The sequence below is a fragment of the Excalfactoria chinensis genome, chromosome 15, assembly GCF_039878825.1.
Source record: "Excalfactoria chinensis isolate bCotChi1 chromosome 15, bCotChi1.hap2, whole genome shotgun sequence".
NCBI lineage: Eukaryota > Metazoa > Chordata > Aves > Galliformes > Phasianidae > Excalfactoria > Excalfactoria chinensis.
The window spans coordinates 2,123,570-2,149,430 of record NC_092839.1 but is presented as its reverse complement, the minus strand read 5'-3'; the positions used below and the strand labels follow the sequence as shown (position 1 = coordinate 2,149,430).

The 25,861-nt window shown below is 51.3% G+C and overlaps 1 protein-coding gene across 1 annotated transcript; it reads right to left on the bottom strand.

Moving 5' to 3' along the window:
* Window positions 1-162: 162 nt before the first annotated feature.
* On the bottom strand, window positions 163-25,861 carry NECAB3 (N-terminal EF-hand calcium binding protein 3). Its single transcript, XM_072349789.1, has 13 exons — window positions 25,609-25,861; window positions 22,114-22,138; window positions 21,007-21,115; window positions 9,776-9,801; window positions 9,357-9,454; window positions 3,423-3,559; window positions 3,134-3,255; window positions 2,766-2,845; window positions 2,404-2,457; window positions 1,881-1,993; window positions 1,077-1,154; window positions 654-745; window positions 163-529 (listed from the first exon to the last, which is right to left on the bottom strand). The coding sequence occupies exons 1-13, from the start codon at window positions 25,699-25,701 to the stop codon at window positions 501-503; spliced, it is 1,056 nt and encodes a 351-aa protein (XP_072205890.1). The 5' UTR covers window positions 25,702-25,861; the 3' UTR covers window positions 163-500.

Below are 25,861 nucleotides of genomic sequence, written 5' to 3'. Positions count from 1 at the left end.
CACACTGCTCACAACAGCTCGGTTTCTGCTGGCTCTGCTGCACTGAATGCAGTATGAGGACACAGCCGGCGTTGTGCTGTGACAGCCAACGTGCCGTCCTGGCTCCTTGCACACAGTGCCCTGCCCGACCCGCAGCATGCAGTCACACACAGCCACACACAGTCTGTGCCAGCACTCCAACAGTGCCAGGTCTGTTTTATGTTCACTCAGCAGCAGCACAGAGCCATCGTGAGCTGCACTCGGGTGGTGGCACCGTGGCAGTGGGACCACAGTGGCATGCGGGGACCCGGTGCCACGCTCACCCGCTCCGATAGGAGGAAATAAATGAATCACACTTAAAGAGCAGAAGGGTAAAACAAGGCTGGGGCCTCCAGGCAGGCAACCCTGGGGCTGCAGGAGGTGAGCAGGGAGCACAGGTGACAAAGATGAGCACAGGCAGTGGCAGTGCAGGGGCTCTGCCTCCTTCTGCGTGCCAGCGGCATCCAGAGCGGCTGCTCAGGTCAGTTGTTGTTCATGATCCACCAGGACGCTGGGGAGGGAAAAAGGGTTCAGGGGGTGAGGGGACTGCTCAGCAATCCAGGCTGCACAGCGTGTTTGCAGATATGATGTAGGAGCTGCCAACTGCAGCACAGCCTCACTGAGCACCCACTCACCTGGGAAGAGCATGGTGGTCAGCAGCTCTGGGGACTCCAGCAAGCTGATGGTGGCCCGCTGGAACGTCTTGCTGTGGCTGGACTGCAGGTGGCTGTAGAGCAGTGTGGAAGGTCAGGAGCCCATCCTGCTCCAGCTCAGGGTGGGGTCTGCTCATGTCCCTGGGCTGCAGGGACAGGGCTGCACTGACACTGCCCGGAGCAGTGCTGCTCCCACCCCACTCCAACACCTTGAGCTGAGGGCTCAGCCGCCCCCCCCCCCCCCCACCACCTTGGTGCCATCAGTCGTGGGACACGAGGGAGCAGGACAGGTTGGTGCAGGACAGGTTGGTGACGGCCCCGTCAGTACAAGAGAATCCCTTTCCACCCCCACCCAGCGTGCCAGGAGTGCCTGGCCCCACACCACGCATAAGGAAAGTCCCTGACCTCCTCCACGAAGCTGCGTCCTGCCAGAACTCATAGAGGATGAAACAGGCCTCGTCCGTCAGCTTGCAGGCAGACACACTGCGGGGAAACAGCAACATGAGCTGGGAGCACTTGGGAACAAGAGGCTCTGCACACACATCCCCACCTGGCTGTCAGAGCAGCAGCAGCAACACTAGGGAGCAGTCACGACCCAGGGCTGCCCCTGTGTCACACTATCAGTTATTATGAGAGAAAAGCCCATCAAGCCTAAAAAAAATACACATCATTCTCACTGCCACACGTGTCAAAACAAGCTTCTTCCTTTTGTCTGCACTGAAGCCCAGTTTAGTGCTGTTGAAACCAAAGAGCTGAAAAATGGCACTTTAAATGGGAACAGCACAAACGTTTTCCTCTGGAAGCAGCCCAATGCCTCCCCTGGGAACAGGGAGACTCCAGCAGCAGCCACAGTCTGCAGGGACACACTGACTGAGCTGTGCCTCTACCCAGCCCAGAGCTCCATCCTCAGCTCTAAGCTCTGGTGCAGTGCTGGGGCACAGCCTTGATCTTACAGCCACAGGGCAGCTTTAGAAGGTCAGGATGCTTCCCACCAGCACTGCACACACTATGTGAAGTAATGCTGTGACACGAGCACCACCCTGACTTGTTTCCCTTCCTCTCAAGTCTCTCAATGCTGCACTCTCTTACAGGTGTATGGCACCACCATTCAGGTTGGCATAACCCCATCTCGCCTCCCAGCACTGCCCTGTGCCACCCTGACTGACATGGAGCTGAGGGCTGCCCTGCTCCTTCCCCCACCACACTTACTGCAGGCAGCTGCTCTGCGCCGTGGTGACCTCCATGTAGGACCTGAGTGCCTGGCGAAACTCCTCAATGCTGCCTTTGGCCACCGAGATCTGCCTCTTGGCCACCAGGATGCTCTGCAGGGGGACAGGCGGTCAGCAGCAGTGCAAACAGAGCTGTGCCCTTCCTTGCCCTCCCTCCCCCTCTGCAGCAAGGATGGGGCAGTGACAGCAAGCACGGGGCAGCAGAGGAGCCAGACTGGCACCAGAATGGCTGCATTTCCCTGTGTGCTTGCTCCAGCTGAAAGGGACATTGCAGCTGTGGGGATGGGAACAAAGCTGAGAGGTTTGGGTGCTCACAAGCAGAGCATTGCCCTCCTCAGGCTGATCACAGGCACACACACACACACACACACACAAAGAAGCTGCACATGCCTTGGGCAGCAAGCAGCTCCAGACCAAAGCCAGTGACTGTCTCAGTGCACAAGAGAAAATCTGTGCACACATCAGCGTTACAGCAAGAGACAAGCAACGGGACCAGCACTTACTTCATCTCTTCCTTTGCACGTTGCTTCCTCCTTCAGAGGCTCCAGGCGTGGGCTCTGCATTTCACAAAACCATTGTTAGCTGAGAATTTTGTAATAAAGCAAAATGAGCAGCCACCCACAGCCCGGCCCAGGGTGAGGTGAGCACCACCCTGGAGGTGTTCAGGTACCTGGGGATGAGGGGATGTGACACACACACACTTATGGGGCTCTGTGGGTCCAGACTGACTCACAAGTCAGGGTCTGGTGAATTGGTGCAGCTCTGTAGCAAAGCCAGGGCTGAATACACCACAGCTACTGGCATGGGGAGAGGTCTCAGCGCTGCTCTGGCACTGAGGTGTGGGGCAGCCCCCAACCCCCCACACCTTACACTCCAGTTTCTCAATGAGCTGCTGGAGCCTGGAGATCTGTGCCATCCACTGGCTGTCAGCTTCCACACAAATACCTGCAGAGGTGAAGGCAGAGAGATGTCACCATAAAAGCTTGCTGAAGACTCAGAAAACCACAGAAGCTTCTAAACCTCAGATATAAACCAAGAAGCTGATTATTGTCCTGAAATCCTTCCCACTGCTCAAGAGATACAAAATCTCACAGTGGTCCGGGTTGTAATTTCTGGATGCAGCCGTCCAGATGGTGCTGCAGACTGCACTCACACACAGTCCAGGCAGTAGCAGGGTGGGGACAGACACCCTGACCCACAAACACAGCCCTGTGATGGCTGGGCTGGCAGTACCTGTGGTCAGCATCCCAGAGTAGGGGTCTGTTGGAGACACACAGATGTTCTTCTGTCCTCTGCGCCCACATCGCCGCCCTGACCTCAAGCCAACCAAAGCCTCTGATTTCTTTATGTCCTTTCTGAAAGAAAAGAAAATGTAAAGGAGGAGCTGGGGTCAGTCCTTCCCAGGGCCAACTGCACACTGCAGTCACAAAGGGCAGCTCCAACAGATCCCTCCCAGAAGCAGCCTGAGTCCCAGCACCCTGTGACCCCGTGGTGGTGCCAGGGCACAGCAAGCACCCAGTACCTCTCCCGTCCCGCCTGCTCCTCCATGGTGTCCACAGCACATTCGAGTGAGCCCTGCAGGGATTGCAGCTGGTGCATGGTCTCCCGCAGCAGGAAGCGGGTCAGGAACTGCTCCATCTTGGAGGAGGTCTCGTAGCTCTGTAGGGAAAGGGACCATCAGATGCCTGCAGCTCTGCATGTGGAAGCACAGACATACCTGGAAGGGGACAGCCCTTAAATAAGCTTGAGCTGCTCTACCAAATCTCCCCTGAGCTCCACCTGTTGGTCTTGCAGAGACTCTAGAAGGTACCTGAGTACACCAAGCGGGACACAATGGGTAACACCATGCAGTAAGGGGGCTCCTCCACGCCTCCTGGCTTTCCCAAGAGGATGTGCTCAGAGCTGCACACCTCGCTCCAACACAGGCTGCCTGCTGAAGCTCCTGGCTACTCCAGACAGAAGCATGGCAGCAAGGGTTGAAGGCTCGATGGCAGCATCACTCATGTCCTCCCAGCGCATATGGATGGGAGAGGAGGAATACCAGCAACAAGGCCACAGTATACACACAGAACACTCCAGTAGGCAGATGGAGTGTCCCAGCACTGCACAGAAGCCATCACTACTGCATGAAGGTGCTCAAGGCCCAGCTCCTGCCCTGCTGCAGGAGTCCAAAGTAGATAGGAATGCTCCAAAACAACTGAGCTGCTTCCCCTTGGTGCTCCGAGCTGTTCCTGGGCCCATCCAACATCACTGAAATACGCCCACACTGTGAATTCAGGGGAGCTCAGATCACCTGGTCCAGCTGCTCCTCTGGAAGGAGGTTGTGCACACCCAGAGCATCACAACAAAGCCAGCCTTCACAGACTCCCTGCCAGCACAGCAGGGCCCCACAGGTCTGCATGGGAGGAATGAGCTGAGAAGGGCTACACAGGGCTTGTACTGCAGCAGTGTTACCACAAGAGGTGATCTCTGACCATGAGAGTGGAGCAGCCCAGCACTGAGTGTGAAGTACAGGAGGGGAAAAACAGAAAACTGAACTCACTCTTCCTAACTTTGGTATAAAGGCAGTTTGGTGCTTCATGGAGCTGAACTCTCCAGAACAGATTCCAGCGATGTGGTTGCATTATTGAGGTCAAATACTTCCAATTCCTGCTCTGTTTCTCTCCAACACAGAATAACTGAGGATCCCGAGTTCCAAAAGCTCTACATAAAAGCACTTGGATGTAACCCTTCCCATGCTGCTGTCAGATCCTGTCCCAGGGCCACGTCAGGCCTCTCCCCAGGGGCAGGGGGAGGCACGGAGCCAGCAGTCCCACATAGCAGAAACAAAGTCGTTAATGTAATTACCCGAACAGACACACTCATCCTGATGCTGGAAACAGCTCTGCTTGCAGCTGTCACCTCACAGGGCTGCAGCTCTATGCAGTGCCAGCTCCTGGCCTTGAAAGTGGAGAGGATGCTCATCTGCAGAGCGGGCACAGCCAGCCACAGCTGCTCTCCGTCCAAGCAGACAGCTCTCACCACAGCAGCTGCACCGTGCACGGATTTTCATCCACCTCTCAAAATGAATCTCTCTTTTCTGTCAGAGTGAGAGGGTGGCAGAGAAGCAGCTGATGCTGGTGTGGCCTCAGGAAGCAGAGCCCCAGCTCTGTCCCCCTGTGCTGCCTGCAGCGAGCAGCTCACATACCCTCAGCCATGCCCACTCAGAGGGGGCTGCACAAAACAGAACCCCTGGCCTCACTGTAAGGTCTATGTTAGGGGAAGCGATTCTCCCTGCCCAGAGCAGCAATGGGAGCTGAGTGCAAAGTGCTGAGACAGGCTCAGGTTTCCCTTCCCAGCTCCACAAAGCTCAGAGTAGAGCTCAGGCTCCTGCCAAACGTTTCTGGAGGCTCCGATCTGCTCTACACACAGCAGCTGAGATGAGCCCACCTGGCTCTAATGTCCACTTCTTACTATGTACCACCAACCACTCCAAGTGGAGGAAGCAGGGTCCCATACAACTGCAAGCAATTCAGATGTGCCCTGTGCACGACAAGGCAGCTCCCTCCTGTGTCTTGATCAAATACAGCAAGCCCCTGGGAGCACTCAGAGAGAAGGGTGGAAATAACCATCCCTCAGGAGCCCTGTGCAGCTCTCCAGCAGAAAGCAGAGCAGTCTCCAAAGCTCAGGGCACGCTGCAGGCACAGGGAGGAACCACCAGGCAGCACTGCATCACTATAAAGCCCCTTAGGAGTTCCATGATGAAAAAACATTCCCCCTAACCCACATCAAGTGATGGGCATCTCATGTCTGGGGTCAAAGGAAGCACTTCAGCAGGCATCAAATGCTAAGTCACCCCTCTGTATCACCTTGGAAGATTTCACAGCAGGGAGGGAACTGACTGAAAATACACCTTCTCTTTGATTCAGATGCACGGCTCACTTCAGGGAATAAACAGAAAGGGAGAGCCCTCTTGTTGGGTATTGCAGTAAGCACTTCAAACTGCATTGTCAATAGAACCTCCATAAAATACATCTCACTGAGCACACGGCAGCTTTGGCTCACAGCAAAGGCTCCTGGAAAGCAGAAAATAACTCAGTGAGCACAAGAACTGTGGTTGCAGAGCGGCATTCAGCTCCACTGACCCAAACACAAATCCCAAAGCAGCCAAGAACTGCTGCAATTGTGCTCGGAGAGGTTTTATTTGTTTCTTATGATGGTGGTTAAACTTGGGACACAGAGCGGAATAGGTGAACACCCAGTTCCTGCCAATGGAGACATCGCAGCATCTGATTTGGATGGGTATTTGTAGCTTGATTTGCAGCATTTACAGGTGAGAGAAGAAGATTCTAGCACACAGGATCCCTGACAGAGATATCAGACTGTTTGCATCTTACTCTGACACCATTGCACTGCAAATGCAAAGTTCAGCCGCAGAATAAGGTGTATTTAATACATTACAGCACAGCTACCAGTTGTTCTACTTTAAAGATACGTAATTATTATATTAGGAAACAAACAAACCAAAAATCCAGTTCTTTTCTTGAACAGGTGTCTTTCCTTACCATGTCTCTACCAAAGAGGAAGGATGGGAACGCATGAACCCCGACATTTCTTTTCCTGCCAACTGAGGATGAAGCAGAACGAGCTCGTGCAGGTTTGCTGCCCACACAGACGCTATTTCCTACAGTCTCTGCTGTCACAGCGACAGCGAGGATCAACCTGGCTTCCATTTCCCACGCTCCTGCAGCATTTTGCAGCAGCCCACAAGGTGACTGCTGGCACTGAGCACCCGAGGGCACAGCCAGGAGATACAATGACATCTGTGCCAGGCGCCCTGCATGCAGAGGTGGGAGCCAATGCACCAAGAAGGCATTCAGTGGCACTGCTTCAAACCACAGCTTCCAGCACTGCTGCACCACGTTCCCTCTGAGCTTTGATTTCTGTATTTCCCTCCCTTCCTTCCTGCAGCTCACTGCCCAGCAATGGCTGAGCTAGTCCAGCCAGTCTCCCATGTGGCATGTTTTATGCTGTGTTAACAAAGGAAGCACCCCATGCTCTGTTTTCCATCTTGAAAAGTGGGCTCATATTTACCTGAGACTTCCTACAGCTGTGGAACAATTTCCCTGAAGCCTTTTGCAGCTGAAGGACACAGGGATAGGAATCCTCAGGCAGTAGAAGGAAGGAGCTACAGGAGACAGATCACATTCACAGCCAAGGAACACTGATTTCACTGGTGAAACCCAGGTCAAATTAGAGATACTCTTCTTCCTTTAGTTGGCTCAGGTGCAACAACCAGAAAGGTCAACATGATGGAATGGCGATACAAGGGGTGTGATGACAGAGAGACTAATGCAATAGAAAGGTGTTCTAAGGGAAGGACAAAGGACTGCTCACCAGTCTCAAAGGATCTCAGCACACAGGAAAAACTCCAGAAAGAAACCCCTCCTCAACACCAGTCAGCCCTTCCATGAGGTTTAAGAGAGGTGCAGCCAGGCTCCACCCTTTCTGAACTGCCTTTACCTGTGCTCCCAGGGCTGGCCAGGTCCTTTCCCAGGTGCTCAATCAATAGCTCAGGCCAGGACTCAACAGTTATCATACATCCAGGTATCACTGCCTCTGTGAGCATCACATGAAGCTCACTTACACAAAGCCTGGAGAAAACCAGGCAGGCATTGAAAATCTTCCACCAAGGTGACCCCACAGCCCTGCTCTGGAGGCTGGGTTTCATAATGTGGACCACTCCAACAGGATGGGACCTCTCAGCCTGCTCAGCTCCCAGTGCTGCTGCATCTCCAGCAGAACCCACAGGAGGAAGTTTCACTCAGGTCAGGAACATTCAGTCCTCAGCCACGGGGGCATTAGGGATGATTGAGTCAACAGAAACAACAGGCAGACATCATATGGGAAACATCCATCCTCTGCCCACTGCCCTGGCTCAGACAGGTGTGAATTCTGGCTAAAATCTTCCCACTCAACCCTAACAAACCCATTACTCCTGGAATAGCTCATCTGGAAATACAAACATGGGAAGGCATTCAGGTCACAGCAGGTTAAGAAAGCAGCGTTTATCACCTCTGCTAGCCTCTAGCAGTGGTACATTTCCCACAGCAATAACATGAACCCTAGTTCACCCAGGGCAGGGTACAGAGCAGCACATGCACAAAGGCACAGACACACACCTTGACCAGGTGCTGCACAATCAACATGCCCTGCCCTCCTCCCAGCTCTGATCAGAGACATCGCAGGTGCAAAAACAAAACCACACAAACCTGTTTCAACAGCAGAAACCTGCTTCCCTTTTCCAGGGAAAACCTGTGACACCAGAAACCCCCACCAAGCTCCATTTCTTAGAGGCTGCATCCAAGGCCTTAGAATTTCAACAACAAAGCCAGCACAGGTTGCTTTTTATTTCTTCAAGCCCAGTGAAAAAGGGCAAGAGAGAAAGAAAATGAGAAGTTAATTTAAGGAAATGAGTCGTTCAAGGTGTGTGCTGAAAAGGGTTGCAGAGCAATGTGTAATTATAATGGAGCTCACTGGGATATTTACACCAGAAACTATTAAATGAATGAATACCTCTTGCCGATGCTGTGAAGCAGACAGTAATTGTGCTGTACTTGGGAGAAATATGTGAATATGCAATGAATTCATTATTAAAATAAATAAGAAGTCAAGTAAAGCACGGCTCTCTCCAGATGAATCATTCTCTCCCTCTGGATTTGCATTTAATACGATTGTATGGGGAGGCACTACTGGGGCTGGATCTGGCCAGAGGAAAGCACAGAGGTCAAGATCACGAGTGAGTTTATAGAGACACAAACACCCCAGAGAGCTGCTCAGGGGAGCTGGCAGCAGGACCCCTTGCTTCTCTGACCAGTAGGGAACTGCCTCTTTTTCCTTACTCACCTTCCTGGCGATGGCCCCAGGTACAAAGCTAAACCATTTCTTACTCCTCAGATGCAGACAAGATGCTGATACCCAGAAGGGTCCCTTCCAGCATTTGCTACTACTCTCTTGCAGCTGTGTGCTGCAGACCCCTGCCCTCCGATATGCAGGCAGGAAGGCAGACAAAGCAGGACACTGCTTGGCCTCATTAACAGCCTCAGATCTGCTTCCCCTTAGTATAAGCTGCAGGAAGAGGGAAGGCATTCACAGCAGGGGTAAACTCAGCTGGGAGTCGATGGATTTCACCATTCTTTTCCTTCTGAACATTCAGTAACCTCCTGAAGCGGCCCCTTCCTTACAGCAACTCCTGTCCCCTCTCCATGAGCAGAAACTCATATCCACTGAAGCTCAAGCTTGAGCTGCCTGGCACAGGATCCACCCTCAAGTAACCCATCCACATCAAGCCTCTTTGCAGCATGTGACCTGTAACACCTGGAAGTACCGTACCTGCAGCCTCTGCAACCCAAGTTTAATGCTGAACAAGAAGATGAGAACAGCGCTTCTGTTACCCACCATCCTGCCTCATCCTTACCAGCTTGGTTTTGTCCATGGCTGCCAGGACAGCAGAGTTGAGCGTTTCCAGTGCAGAAAGCACATTCCTGTACTCTCCAAGATACGCTGAGAAATAATCTGAAGTGGGACAGAAAACACAGTGAGTTCCCGAAACATTCCCTTCCTCGCCTCCCCTGTGCCAGCTGTTTCCAGCGCTGCATGGGGCATCCCCATTCCCACCCAGCAGTCACACCTGGCACCACATGGACAGCCCATTTCTACCCCAGGGACAACTGTCCCATCCCTGGAGGAAAGCACAGATATCCTCTATCACCCTCCCTCATCCAGCCACACACAGGGACTCATCAGTGCCACCCAGCTTGCCCAGCCCAGATGCACAAACCCCCTGCAGATCTCAAGAGATGAAGCCCCTCTGGAACAGAAGATCAGCCTACTTACCACACAGCTTCTCTGTGTCCACGTTGCTGCAAGAAAAACAGTTTTGTTAGATGGCCAGGCTGGTTTGGGAGAAACAGTTGTGGTGAGTGGAGTCTTGAAGGCTTGTCTGGAGCCCCCAGAGAATTTTCTGTTCCTCCAATGCATTTTAAAGGCTATATTCGAAAGACAAAAAGCCACACAAGCTCAGGAGCAGTGCTCAGCACCTGCACCAGCAGGAAGGTGTGAAGAGCATCACCTCTGCTCAGGTCCTTCCCATGTGACACCAGTCCCCCTCCTGTCCTCTCTGCCCCACACATGCCCCTGGAACAGCTCCTGTAAGGCTGACAGACACAAGGTACCTGCAGACAGCAAATAGATGATACAGGAAAAGAAAAACAAATGAGAGACTGAAAAGCTTGTTAGTTCCCTGTGCCTTCCTGGCACCAGGTGCCAGACAAGGCAGGAGTCCTGTGGGAAAACCATCACATGCCCAGGTAGGCAGGGACACAGTCCCACTACTGCAAACAAGCAAAACAGCCCCAAGCCTTAAACCCAGAGCTGTCACCCTACAAATGCACACCCAGCCCCTGCCCTCTGGTCACAGCACTCTCAAGCACTGCAAAAACAAAGGGCCAACTTCCCTCTTTCTGCTTACAAAGGCACTGCTGGGGTGGAGAGGAAGGAGGACACATCCAAAAATACCCAGCAGTTTTGGGGACAGAATGTTGGACACCACCTAGAACTGGCAGATACAGTCAGGCAGCCAAAGCTGCAGAGCAGCCCTGCTTTGTGATGCCTCACATCACCTGCACAGCTCCCAGGGAAAAAGGCCCCAGGATGTCATCTATTCAAACCATCCTCCTTGAGCAATTCTGCTGTCTCAAAATCCCCCGAGTGTCTGCAACCTTTTCACACCTGATTGGAAAAGCGGAAGACAGTATATAAAAAATAAATGATTTTTAAATGCTTAAGTGCTGTCACGTGCGGAGGAACTGATGATACCCGGAGCTTGCTGGGCTCCCAGCACAGAAGTGTCTGCAGCACTGCTGCTGGTTTCTGCATCTCTCTTTCTGCCAAGATTCTATGATCTAGTGCTTCCAATTATGAAAATACGCAAACCCCAGTGGGAATGGCAGTGTCCAAGCCCCTCATTTTTGCGCTGACAGATGTCAATTTTATGTTTCCCAAATCCACATGGGAAACGTGGCACCTTGTCAGTGCTCCCGCTGTAAGCAGATCAATCCATCCAGACCAGCAATGCCTGCAAAGCTCAGCAGACTGCAGCACGTCACTGTTTCACAGCCAAGAACACAAGGACAGCCCCATGCAGAGAGCAGTCTGCAGGCTCAGGTGTGGGGCAGCTGGTTGGCAAAGTCCCATGACCCTGACTGCCCTGGGCTGCCACCTTGCCCCATGACCTGAGAACCTGCACAGCCCCAGCAGATAGAGACAGGCAGGGGAACAGCAGGACGGGTGGCAGGTGAGTGTGCCAGGAAGGATGGATTCAGGAGGATGCTCCTGCACTTGGGGTTTGCTGGAGAGCCCAATTTCAGGGTGCAGGAACACTGGGAGGGTCTGGGGGGTCATGAAATGGAAATTGCATAACCAAACCAAACCAAACCCAAACCCAAACCTCTCTGGGAGTAAGAAGCCCCTGATAGTGGGACTGCAGTTACTTGCGTCAGCTATTACTTAGGCAGTGGAGGCAGTACTGGGATGTGATTTGGTTCATCCACATTACACCACTGCAGGAGCTGATGAAGGCAGAGCTCCAGACCACAGCCCAGGCACTGCAGATAGTTTTTAAAGTTGATAGAAATAGTGTTTCCCCTGAGATACAACACAGATAATCAACAGAACCAATGCCCCTTCACCTGCCAGCTTCTCTCTGTCAAGTTTTACTGATCCCACCTCTGAGAAGCTCCGTGCATCCCACCACAGCTGTGCCATGCTGACTGGGGTTTGAAACACAAATTTAAACTGCAAAAATATCTTGCTCCTTCCTATTTATTTTTTTCCCTACAAGTTTCTGAAAGCTGCCTGGAACCTGCAGAGCTGCAGGAAGCTCCTCGCTGCTGCACTGACACAGAGGTTGGGCACTGCAGCATCCATGGCACAGCTTGTGTAACCTGTGCCCCAGAGGAATAACTGCAGCCGCTGGTTCCCATCCAAGAGATGGGTAACACCAAAGAGATGTGAACCTGAGTTAGAAAAACCAAGCGGACAAACTCTGGATGGCCATTGCTTCCCAGGTCCTGCACCTGCACTGCCCCTGCCTTGCAGAAGTGCAAAATCACACTTGGTTCTTCCCAGGTCAGCACTGAAACACCAGCTGCCAGGGCACAGCACTGCATGGTGAGAAGAGACAGAATGCAATAAGAGAAGGGTTGAAAAAGAGACAGAGTGCAGTACCAATCTTCCCTTTGCTCCTCCCTCTGACACCCCCTCTTATCACTGCAGGACAGGCATTCTCTGTCTCAGAAGCACTTATTCTGAGGCTCTCCATATTTTCACATAGCTGTATTTTGACTACGTCCAAACCTCTGATTAACAGTAATTAAGCTCGAACTGATGATGGAGGATCTTGTCATCATCATGTTTTCAGGGTTTTGTCAGGATGCGCCTGGAACCAACGCAAGAAAACATCAATCAGCTTCAGCAAAGCAGATGGGAATTTTGTTGGTTTTTTCTTTCTCTTTTTTTTTTCACCATTTAACGTTCACATTGGAAACCTTTGCTGTGATCACAGATCTGGTTCCAAACCCTTACGCTGCGCTCTTTGGAGTTGCAGTCACTCTCCGGAGTTGAAAGACTGGCTGATGCTGTGACACTGAGCATCAGAGCAAAGACAGGAGGCAATGGGACACAACCAGTTCTCTCACAGCACCAGAAGCCTGAAGGAACTTCCCGAGAGATCTTAACAAATATAAGGTCAGCAGACCTGCAGAGATCCCAAATCCTTCACTCGTGGCTCAAGATCAGAACTCCCAACAGACTGCATCCAAGCTCCTGTCAGCCTGATTTGACAGCTACCTCCCACACAAAGGAGGATGTGCTGGATCTCTTTTTTTTCCCCCCTTAGATTTTCCCAACGCAGAACAGAAAGGTATCTGAGGTCTTCCTGACACTTTCTGGGGCACACTGCATCAGTCCATACATAGAGCAGTGAGTTCACAGCACTCACACACACACACGTCGGTGCTCTGTCCAAACATCTCCCATGCTGGGTCTCAGCCCACTTGTGCAGAGCACACAGAAGTGCTCATGTGGGGACAATCCCAAGGATGGGGATCTCTGCAGGGATCTCAGGACCTGCTGCTGCCCACCTGTCCAGGCTGAGTTTTTTTGCAAACATAGTCTGATGGGATCCCTCCATCCAACTCAGCAAACACATATTGGGTTCCCCCTCAGCCATTATTCCACTGTATGGGAAACTGTTAATCACAGCCTGAACCTCTGATTAACCATCTGAGGCAAGTGACGGGTCAGCTGCAAGAGCACAGGTGAAGGTAATTCAGCTGTGCTACCAAAAGGGGTGGAGCTTGACTCCACCTCTCCTAGATCCCATTTAAGGGCTGACCACCACTAAGGCAGCATCTCTTCCTGGAGACTGCTCCTGTGTGGAGTTTCTACAGTGAGCCTTAATGTTTGTGAGCATCTTGACTGTGAGCCTCAACATTGGTGAGTCTTTCCTATATAAGCTCTGACTATCCATTTGCTTTACCTTTGTATAATTACAACTGTATATTTGGTGAGCCAGCCAGGAGACATGACCATAATGTCCTTCTTATGGAATATGTACAGATGGGTCAAAGGGGAGGACATTATGCCCCCTTAGAAAAATAATCCCAGGGCAGATGGGTCAAAGGGGAGGACATTATGCCCCCTTAGAAAAATAATCCCAGGGCAGATCCCAGGATTTATGGGTTCCCTCTATTATTAAATCACTGCTATAATTGAATGATGAGGTCCATTGTGTGTTGTGGGAGATTTTTCCCCATTCTACCCGGTGAAATATTTTGAAGGTTTAAATAATGGCTTCCATATTACAAAGGAAAGACATTAGCTGCTTCTACAGTGGCATGGCCACTATTAATTGCTTTAAGTCAGGCAGAAATGAGATCAAATGCATTAGAAAGTGAAAATCGATTATTAAAAGATTGTATTGAAAAACTTGAACAAGAGTTCAGTATGTTAGTGGGGAAAAGGCCTTTATTACATTCCCTGATCCCTCAGATTTGTAATGTTTTGATAGACAATAACCAGGTACCTGAAACAACAGATCTGGTTAAATAAGAAGATTAAGGTGGACTTAGAAGAATGTCTTAGGATGGATTTGTTTCAACTCCATCCTACTATGACATAAAAAAAGTCCAAGACAGACAGGCAGGGGTGCCCCTGATCAATGACCCCCTGCCGAAATACACTTCCATGTCACAGCCCAACCATACATGGCCATGGAGTTAATGGCTTTGGTACAATGATTCCAGCAAAGACCCAGGGAAAGTGTACCAACCTGGCTGCTACGTCTGTGGGACTTGGGGCAGAAAGTATCATGGTCAGCAAGCCTGAAGTTTCTAAACTGACCAATCTATGACTGTTCATCCTGCCCTTACACAGAGATTATATGGGGGGACCCAATTTCCAGAAGACAACCACTCTATCCTGGATGGGTTAATGGCTGCCTGCCGGATGGTCTGGCCAAATAAAACTGACGTGCCACTAAATGTGGGGTTATGGTCGTCCATGGAGGATCTTCAAAATTATATTAGAGAATTAGAAATGAGAGAGGCTATCTATGAGGATGCCTTTGATAGTCCCGATATGGTCAAATTCTCAGTGGGAATGAGGGGCCTGATTTTACAACAGGCCCCTTTGCATATGTATGGTACTCTGGCATACAGGTGGAAGCCCAGCAAGCAGCTCAGTTAGTGTCTGATCTGGGAGAAATGGAGCTTCTGCGGACTAAATGTAATGTCTGAGTATTGGATGAGACTTAACCCTAACCCAGTTTATGGTGTGACAAGAGACATCAGTCCCCTTAGGGCCTCCAGATGGGATCAGAGGCTCTATATGGAGTTGACAATATTTTGGTCCTGGGAAAAATGTCCAGAGGGCTATGGCCCTAGTTGATACAGGGGCAGAAACATCCATAATTTATGGTGATCCAACCAAGTTTAAGGGTGACAGAGCGATGATTGAAGGTTTTGGGGGACAGACCATTCCAGTCACCCAAACCTGGTTAAAATTGGGGGTTGTGAGTCTCCCATCTCAGGAATATAAAGTGTCTATTTCCCCAGTCCAGGAATATATTCAGAAGATGCAAGGTCTGGGCTTATCTGTGAGATTCCTGGGTGTAGTTTGGTCTGGGATAACCAAAGTACTACCCAGTGCTGTAATAGATAAGGTCCAGGCATCTCCAGTCCCTATGACTCCAAAGCAGCTGCAGGAATTTTTAGGTATATTGGGGTATTGGTGCTCCTTTGTACCTAATTTAGCACAGCTGCTAAGACCACTATACAGACTCACAAAAAAGGAGCAATTATGGGATTGGGGGAAATGGAACAGGATGCTTTCCAACAGGCAAAACTGGCAGTTATATACCCAATGCCTGGGCTTGTTTTTGATCCTACCCTCCCAGCTGGATTAGATGTTCATGTTACTGAGGATGGTTTTGGCTGGGGCCTGTGGCAATGCCAGAGTTCTGTTCGGACCCCTATTGGAATCTGGTCACAGGTTTGGCACAGAGCAGAGGAAAGATAATAGTATGATCAAAAAACAGTTATTGGCTGCCTATTTGGCATTGCGAGCAATAGAACCAATAACCCAAATGGCAGAGATATTAGTTAAAACCGCTCTGCTGATCCAGGGGTCGGTAAGAGATCTGACCCACCTTCCTAAGGCAGAGGTGGCCCAAGCACAAATGGTGGCACGATGGGTTGCCTATCTCAGCCAGAGAAGTACTCTGTCTTCATCACCGTTAAAAGAAGAGTTACAGAAAATCCTAGGCCCAGTGACGTACCATAGTGATGCATGAACAGAAACATTGGTTGTTCCACCAGACAAGAGCCCCGTTCAGGAAGAAAAATATCTTATTCCTGAAGATGCATGATACACGGATGGATCCAGCAAGGGCAACCCAAGCAAGTGGCGAGCAATAGCATATCATCCCTCTACTGAGACTATCTGGTTTGAGGAGGGGGATGGATAGAGCTGCCAATGGGCAGAATTGTGAGCCGCGTGGATGGTTATAACCAAGGAACCTGGTGATGGCATCCTGACTATCTGTACAGATAGTTGGGCTGTGTACCGGGGGCTTGCTCTTTGGATTGCACAATGGGCTACCCAGGAATGGACTATCCACGCCCGACCAACCTGGGGTAAAGATGTGGTTAGACATATGGAATACAGTTAAACATGGGGCTGTACATGTCTACTGTGCCTCTGGTCACCAATCCCTACAGTCACTGGGAAATGATGAAGCTGACACACTGGCCCAAATTTGGTGGTCCACCTCAAGTGATCGAGAGTGACCGAGGGCCTCATTTTACTGGTGCAACCATACAGTGTTGAGCAGAACAGAACAGCATTGAATGGCGATTCTACCTGCCATATAATCCAACTGGGGTGTAGGCCTCGTTGAATGTTATAATGGTATTCTCAAGGCTGTCCTGAAGACAGACTCCCAGTCCCTGCAGGGGTGGATGAAGAGACTACATGAAACCCTGTGGGACCTGAACAAAAGACGTCAAGATGGCAGGCCCAGTGCCCTGAAAATGCTACAAACAATATGGGCCTCCCCACTTAGGATCCAAATTATGGGCACTGATAATCAGGTAAGACCCCAGCCTGGTAATGAAAATAACCTTTTGCTCCCTGCCCCTGAGAATTTAGAACCAGGAATCCATATGATAAAGTGGCCCTGGAAGGTACAGGTAGGACCCAAGTGGTGTGGCCTACTGGTACCTTGGGGGAGATTGTTGGAGGTGGGAGGCTCAATAGCCCCCTTGGTGACAGGTACATGGCCTACTGACATTGTGGTCAACACTCCAATCTTTATTGCCAAAGGGATGTCCATCATGTCCCTGTGGCAGATAAAGATGCCTCCTTTGGTACCAGATATAGTTATGCAACCACAGATATCTGGCCAAAGGTGACTGGGGCATGCTCTGGTACAAGCTAAAGTGTTGACCCAGGATAGAAATACAGCTTGTATCCTACCCTGAAGGGCAGACCTTCTCCTTCTGGTACCTTTGAAACATCTATATTGCTCCCACTGAGTCTCAGAGCTTCCAGAATCACCAGAAGGAATGGGATACTTGATAATGTCTCACATGGGACTGATGGAACACAAATAAACATGCACCTCATGATTGCTTGCCTCCAGCAACATCAATCAAGCACTGGCCCATGGAAGACCATGAACTTCCATCAACCATCGCTTGAATTATGTCAATGTATATTGCAACTGGAAATTGTATAAGCTTTGCGTTGGATCTCTGTAATAAGGAAAAGCTCACCTAATCATTGGTTCGTGCTGTGAAGGGGTGGAGTGTATGGGAAACTGTTAATCACAGCCTGAACATCTGAGGCAAGTGATGGATCAGCTGCAGGAGCACAGGTGAAGATAATTCAGCTGTGCTACCAGAAGGGGTGGAGCTTGATTCCACCTCTCCTAGATCCCATTTAAGGACTGACCACCACTAAGGCAGCATCTCCTCCTGGAGATTGCTCCTGTGCAGAGTTTCTACAGCGAGCCTGAACATTGGCGAGCATCTCAACATTGGTGAGTCTTCCCTATGTAACCTCTGACTATCCATCTACTTTACCTTTGTATAAGTACAATTGTGCATCCACCCACTCAGAACTGAGCCGAACCTTACAGAGGCAGCTATATCAAACACCAGCAGCGTCCTGCCTGAGCACCGGGTGACACCGGAGGTGGAGCACAAGCAGACAGGAAGGATAGAGAGGAGGGGAAGAAAGGAGAGTGTGATGCTGTGGGCTCTCTGGATGGAGAACAAATAATGCATGAGACCTCTAAAATATTAATCTTCCCAGATGTCAGCTTTGTGAGCCAGGGGAGCAGATGCAGGCTGGCAATGATGAAAGAGAGTCAGTATGTGTCTGGGCAGCGCTCCATTACCCAGACACAGATAATGTCTGGGTATAAAAAAAATCCTCCATCGCTGTGTTTCCATGGGTCAGGCTGTCACTGACAATGAAACAATCTTTTCAACACAGACCCGATGAACACAGCACCCTCATGACCAAATCCACCCACTGGATTAAGAGTGAAACTTTCCCACTGTCAGAAAAGCTACAGAACATGACAGGAGAAAGCCAGGCGTGCTTGCGGAGCTGACTGTGCTTATGCTGAACTCATGTGCAAGAAGCACATCAGCAGCAGGTTGACCTCTGTAGGCCCCCACTCACCTTTGATTTCAGACACAAGCAGATGGTGCTGAGCATATCTCCAAACATGCTCTGCTCAGTATAAAAGCTTGTGTTTCCACCATTGAGCTCAAAGCAATCCCAGTATCTGCAGGAAGAAAGCTTTGCTGACAGCCTCACAATACCTCTCATGATAACCTGTGGAATATCACACAAAGCTGGCAGATATCAAGACTCAAAAAAGCTGGAGAAAGAAGCATTATGCTACACAGCTCAACTGTGGAAATGGCTTTCAGCCTGCGCGGCTAAAGCTGAAAGTAAGTCTAAGTGGTTTCAAAACAAAGTTAACCTTGTGGAGGACTACAGGAGCTGGTGATGTTGTCCTGAAGGTCCTAAACTAGTGATTGCTGGAAGGGTAAAGGTGCTTCCTATACAGTCTCATTAAGCCACTTCTGTCAACACCAGTGGCAGAAAGATACTGACACAGACAGAGCCCTGGTCTGGTCTAGTCTGGCTCTTCTCCAGGAGGCAGCAGGGCTACAAGCACAGCCCTTATGAGGTACCAGAAGTCCCACGAAGTGGGAATCTCTCCTAACGCTCCAAGAACAACTGGCAGAAAGCCTGACTCCAGCTGCAGAGCCATGGGAAGCTTTCCTTGGTCCAGCACACTAAATATTAACTGGTTTCTCCATCACCTGCGCTGTGCGGCAGCTAAGTAGGTCTGTGTAGAGCCCAGTGCGTATTTATCAGTTCCATTTTATGCAAACAGAGAGCAAACCCTGTTACATCTCTGAACTGAAGTCTCTGGCAAGGTCAATGAAGTGATAAACTATCTAATGCATCCTGAAGCTGCCCAGAGCAAAGCCTGCTTGCCTGCCCTGGACAGGGTTTCTGTGTCACTTGTGTGACAGCAAACACCACGGTTCACTGTCAGGCCAAGTCCAGCCTGGTACGACACCAAGTGAAAGCTGACACTGACTCATGGAAGGCTGTACACAAAGCCAATAACAGCGGAGCTGGCCCCAGGGAAAGGCCTCATCCCAGCGGAGCTGGCAGTCCCTGGTAATTTCTCCCTAGGGATGAGGCTGCCTGGAAAGCCCTCAGCGCAGAAGGCACAGATCTCCAGGCCAGGATCACAGCACTTTGACAACCACATTGTTTGTGATAGGTTGCCTCCTATCGGGCAGTTAGATGGGCACCAGGCTCCTGCTCCTGGAGATGCCACCTGCTCCTTCACCAGCTAATGATCAGGTTGGAGATTAAGCACAGCTCCCTTACTGCCACAGTTTCAAACCCATCCCTCTCCCACCTGCTCACTGTCTTAGAACTAACCCTGTGCACATGGCTCACATCTCAAGCAGAGACAGAAACAGGGAGTGTTCCTGAAACATCCTCAGGGCTGGGCCTTCCCATCTTGCTGTGGAGAACATCCTTGAAGGACAAAGGGTCCTCTATGTTTCCTTGAAGTCAGCAAATGCAAAAATTTGGATACTAACATTGTCTGCAAGGCCCCTTCTGGTCTTCATGGCAGAAAAAGATCAAACACACAATGGTCATGCCCTGCTAATAGATGTCACCAGCTCAGCATTGCAAACACCACGTTGTCATAGCTACCACGCTGTCATTACAGGTGACAATTTCCAGAGAGCACCACAGCAGCCAGGGCCACATATGACCCTCAGAGCTGGTGTGCTGCCCTGGGGCATGGGGCCAGCAGAACCAGGGGGGCAACGGGCAGTTTGGAGGGGCCCAGCACAGCACCCTGCCTCTTCCATAGGCAGAAGGGCTGAGGTTTGGTGGAGCTGCTGCCCGGGGACAACAGGAAACCCATCTTGAAAGCAATGATAAACCAGGAGATCATTGCCAGTCAGATAAAACCCTGTTTTGCTGCAATCTGTTTTCCAGTGGTGCCACATTGGTGATGACTCCAACAACACCCCAAACCGAGGCTCAGTGGAAGGAGCACAGAAAAGCAACAGCTCCCTGCTACATCCCTGGGTTCCCAAAGAGACTAAGGAGGCATCTGCAGGTCACCTCCTGCTGCCCTCACCCAGCACGCCCACCTGACTGAACACAAAGCAGCAAGCAGTCACTGGAGGAAGATGCCCTCCAGCCCTCACCCAAATAGTACAACACCTCCTCAGCAGCTGCCCAGATTGATATGTATCACAGAAAGAGGCACAGGGGGCTGCAGAGGCACCAGCCCACTTCTTTGCCCCATCACTACATGAAGAGCATCACTTAACACACCGACCCAATGCTTTGTTGTAACCAATCACTCCACTCACCCAACTCAGGAACTTGCAAGCATTATCTGCAGTCAGTGGCACAAGAAACCCAGCAAAGCCCAGCTGATCTCCCAAGGTAGCCCCAACCTACAGGAACCCAGAGTTAAGTGCTGACCTAAATTCACAGTTATACTGACACTCATAAGGCCCATTTCTGGTGGAAAGTTCTTACGTAAGTGAAAACCAGCTCCCTGTGTCAGCAGTCACTGAGATAACTGCTCATCGTCCTCACATCACCACATGCTCCTCCTGCAGATACACAACCTGCTCCGCAGAGCTGTGTATTTCTGGAAGGCATCTTTCAAACCAACATAATGTAGTTTTAAATGGATGTTTGCTCTTATGGCACTAAAGTAAATCTGATAGTGCCTGTTCTCAGCAAATCTGGTTTCTCTCATCACCAGTACACAACGTCAGTGGTTAATGGATTTTAACATCTGCGTGTCACAAGAGTTAGGTTTATCTCACCCTGACTATTTATTGCACCCGCCTCCAAATGTCCTCCATCTACAGCCAAGCAGTTTCATATCCTCCTTCATCTCCTCTCCTCTGCACCACCGTGGTACTTACTCTGAATGACGCCTGTCAATGCCACTGAACAACTCCCACAGCTCCTCCGAGCTGAGGATTCCATCAGCAAAATAGTTCTTGAACTCCTCAAATGACAGTTTCCCATCATCTGCATTTAAACAAAAGGGAAGAATAATTACATAGCTGCAGGAAGGAGCATACAAGCCCCAGCAATCCTCTCAGCAGCCTCTTTACAGAAGCGTGGGATAGATGGGCGTGTTGTGCATGATAATTAGAGTGGAGATCTCATTGAAAGCACGTCCCACCAGTCAGAGCAACCCCATCAGATACCTAGAAGGGTTGGAAAGCAGGGCAAGCGCTGCTAGGTGGGAATTTCAGCTACCCTGATCCTTCCAAAAGACCTTTTGTAATGTTTTCAGAAATGTATTGAAACTACACTTCAATAAGTTTCCAGGCTGGCTTTCCATTCAGTTCTCCTCAGTACAGAGCCTATTATAAGTGTCACAATGAGGATGGTATCAGCTTTTTATGGAAAGAAAAGCTTTTCTTTGACTCATGAGCTTTCTCTTTCCAGTCTGTAGAGAACTGGTGCTCCTGAGCTGCATTTTGATCTGCAACAAAGGTGGCTTCTGGAACCTGCAATCTACCACGAAAGAGAAGAGCCAAAGTGGGAGGAAGGTGTGGAGAAACCACTCGTGGCATTGAACTTCTTGGCTTAAGGATGCCAAATATAACTCCAGCCTAACACCGAGACATGGGGTCAAAGAGTAGAGTCACCCAAACAGAGGGCAGAGTCAGTGCTGCAAGGGATAGCAAAAAAGTCTGATGGATCGTGGCCAGCCTTGCTCTGCCTCCCATTGCACTGCCAATGAGCAGCAGTGATGCAGGTGGTGACAGATCAGCTGAGTGAGAGCCCAGCACCCACAGTCTCTATGCTGGGTGATGCACAGGCCATGCTGTGTTTGGGAAAAATGTTTTCCCAGCCCCTGGTCAGTGCCTTTGCCTCCAGGCAAAGCAGAAAAGCTCTTCCAGGCAGAGAGCTGCCTATCCTTGTCCTTCAGTCTTCCAGCAAACCTCTCAGTGAGGAAGGGCTACAGCTTTACCCAGGGCTGAGAGGGGGAGGAGGCAGCAGAACAAAGCACTCACCGTTCTTGTCCGCTCGCCGGAAAATCTGAAAGGGAAAACAAGACAAGGTTGAGAGCGGTGGCAGGGAAAGCAGCGAGCACAGCAGCTGCCAGCCCTCCCCAGACACCACAGTGGAAGCTCCGGCCCTGCAGGAGCTGTGGGGCAGCCCACGCCACTGGGGCTCGGAAGGACAGTGTGCACAGACTGCTTGGGGGGAAATCTCCCTTTGCAAATGCTTCAAACCATTTCTCTCCACTGCACAAAGCTCTCAGCACAACCGCTGATGCCCGAGCAAGCACTAGAACAGAGCATCTTGTAGAGAACGCAGAGGGAGACAAGGTAGAAAAAGCATTACTGCAGCTTTGCTACAGCCTTGTGATGGAAAGTGTTGAATTTTTCAAGCCCCTTAAATGAAAGAACATTAAGCAAAAAAACACTCCATAATGTGAGCGCTTTGCACGTCATCACCAACATTTCAACCATCTGCAGCTCTCACCCTGCACGTTGTAACAGCCCTTCACAATTCTTCTGTATAGGACACCCGGACACGTGAACCCCCCGCAATGTAAGTAATAATTAATTCATTCATCTGTAACTAATTGCATCCCAGAGCACAGTTTGAGCACTGCTCTGGTTAAACATCTTAACTCGAACCACGGGGCCCAGAAAAAAAAGCCAGGTTTTCTTATTGCTTCCCCTTTCCCTTTTCACCAACAACTGCCTGAAGGTCTTGGGCTGATTCTGGAGAGGAACAGCACAATTTCACAATTGCTGAAGGCTGAGAACATCCTGCCAGACGGAACGGTACAGGCTTTTGGCCAGCACCTCCTAGCAGAGCTGACAACAGCAAGCTGTGGCTGTCATAACTTTCTTCTTTTTAACCACCTCTATCAGGTCTGAAGAAAGATCAGCAATGAAAAAGGGCAGGGCAAAGGGAAAGCAGGCTTTGTTATGTTCTTTTTCAAGCACCTGCAAAATAGAAGCCGCTGATAAACCAGCCCTGGAGCAGCTCTGCTCCTCACTGCTGAAAGATACATCTCTGAAAGCTGCCCTTGCAACCCCAGCTGTCTCCCACACCGCTTGCTGGAGGTTCTGCTACACAGCCCACAGCCAGCCCTGCATGCACAGCCACAGAGATGTTCCTGAAACGTGCTTAGACAAAAAGAAACAGCTGAAACAGCTTCCTGAAGAAATCCCGTTCTTGAAGCTGGTCCCTACAGGGAGCTGCCTGGTCCATCCCCATGGCCCAAACCAGACGCAGGAGGATGCACTTCTGAGCAAAACCAGCTCCACTTGCAGCACTGCCCTGAGCTGCCCAGCATTAGGTAACGCTGTCTACAGGATGCCATTCCTGGTCATGTCAGTCTGCTTTCCTCACCTGAATACAGGGCAGGGCACTGAGTGCCCATTAGGACTCTCAGGATGGACTTCAAAGCTTTCTTGCTACCAACTAAGTACAGAAACTTGCAGTTTGCAAACTCTGGGGATTTCTCTGTGTTTTTAAGCAAAACTTCCTCCAAGAAAAAGGTCTGCTTGTGCATCTGCTTTCACTTGGGCTTTCAGGGCTACACTTTCTTCTATCACTGAGGCCAGCTCGCTCATCCCACCTGCACCCCAAAACACTACCAGTGTCACCCAAGTATTACTGAACTCAGAATCACTGGCTCACTGTGGTCTGCATGCAGGCTAGGAGGGAGGACAGAGCTTCGGGGGGATGCCACAGGGCTGGGAAGGCTGCAGGTCCTTAACCTGGGGCGTTTGTCCCGGATTCATTGCAAATCAAAGCAAGGAGATGCTTTTCACTCACATACAGAAGCCTCCACTCCATCAACATGTTAGAAAAGCCCTGCCTGTATATGCAGCACAACTGTCTGAAGATCATCTTAGTGAGGAAATGGAGCTGCAAGAGCCCTGCAAAGGAAAGGCAGCATCCTCTGAGGTTGTGCGATGCTGGGGATAGCAAGGTTCCTCATCCCACCTGCCCTCAGCCGGGGAATGGAAACAGGTCTGCGTTGGCAACTGGAGAGACCTATCTCCATCCTCACATGCATTCAGGTTGCTGGGCAGTATCAGAAACACAGGGACACTGCCTAAAGCCTGAGACAGATATGTTCCTTCACCCAGGCTTCAGCCCAAGCTTAAGCTTAAGGGGCTACAGCCCTGATCGACGCCTGCAGCAACAGACAATGAAGGAAGACTTGAGCCTACTTTTACTTTGGGATTAAGCCCCATGAGCCCTGGAAAAGAAGGACATTACAGAGCTCCTCCTGTTCACAGGGCTAGAAGAAGCAACCTCTGCTCTCAGGCACTCAGCAGGGGACACTCTGGTTGTGAGGTGGGGGCAGTCAGCCAGGGAACTAACAGGCAGGTCCCTGCAGCCTACGGCCATGCCTTGGGCACAAGGCTGGCTGTGCAAACAGCTGTTCTGAATCTCTGGGATACAGAACAGAAAGTAAACAAGCCCTGGGCTCCAGTCTGGGGGACAAGCACCCCTAGGGCTTGAGCAGTGCTGCAGTTCACACAGAACCCATGCTGAAGCACTGCAGGCAAAGCCCTCCTCCTTACCTTCCCAAAACGTTGATGTCTTCCAACAGGGGTGAATGCAGGCCAGGAGATGCGACCTGGCTCCTCAGAGTCAGCCTGGCACAGCTTGCCACATGCAGACAGGCTGTTCTCCCCCACCCCTCCCTGCTTTCCTTATCTTCTTTTCATCTCTGCCATTCATTAGTGAAAGCACCTGTGCTACTCAGGAGCCCCTCTCCATCACACACAACAGAGAGGAATCCACCAGTGCTGCTCCCAGCCTCCAGCCCTCAGCTTCCTGGCAGTGTCACCACGTCCACATGTGCCCAGCACCTCTGCAGCCTTAGGGGAAAAAGCAGGCTCACATCCTTCCAGCACTTGGAGGTACCCGCAGCAGAGGAGATGTCAGTACCGGGGTAATGCTCTGTGCTGTGCTCACATACTCCCATTGCTGCAGGTCTCACTGCAGTGAGACTGGGAGTCTGCCTGGCTGTGGGAGGAGGGAAGCACACACAGCTGGGCTCCATGAACCCATTGGGAGCTGGCACAGGAGGCGTTCAAACCATTCTGGAGAGCTTCAGAGCTGAGACAGGAGCGCGGCAACACGGAGGGAGAGGGAGAGAAGCCGAGAGAACCCGGGAAGCGGCTGGTGTGCCACGAGAGCTGCTGGTAGCGCTGTTAACACTCCACATTTTAATTGCCTTAATGACACTCCGAGGGATAGATCTGGGACAAAGCGGCTGCCCAGAGGAGCTGAGCTGTCACCACCGCAGCCCTCCTCCAGCCCGCGTTCCCTCAGCCAAGTACCGAGTGCGGTTAACGATGCCGGTTGTTGAGCCGCGCAGCCTGAGGAAGGAGGGGACCCCAGGGCCGCAGCTCACCCTGCGGGCACCCCGGCTGGCTCCGACCCCACCGGCTCCCACCCGACCCCCCCCAGCTGCCCCGGACCTGCCCACCCCGCGCCCCGCGCTGCAGGCCCCGCGCGACACTCACGTCGTGGAAGATGGGCAGCGGCTCGCGGCGGGGCTCGGGGCCGGGCTTGGCCGGCAGCAGGCACACGGCCAGCAGCTCGGCGCACGCCATCATGGCCGGCCCGCTGCCTGCCCGCGGGGCGCGGGACCCTCCCGTTGCGGTGCGGGCGGCACAGTAGGGCGGCACCGAACGGCAGCACCGACACCGCCCTGCCCGCACCGAGCTGCCCCGCGACCGCCCGGCAACTTTGCCTCGGCGCAGGGCCCGCCCCCGC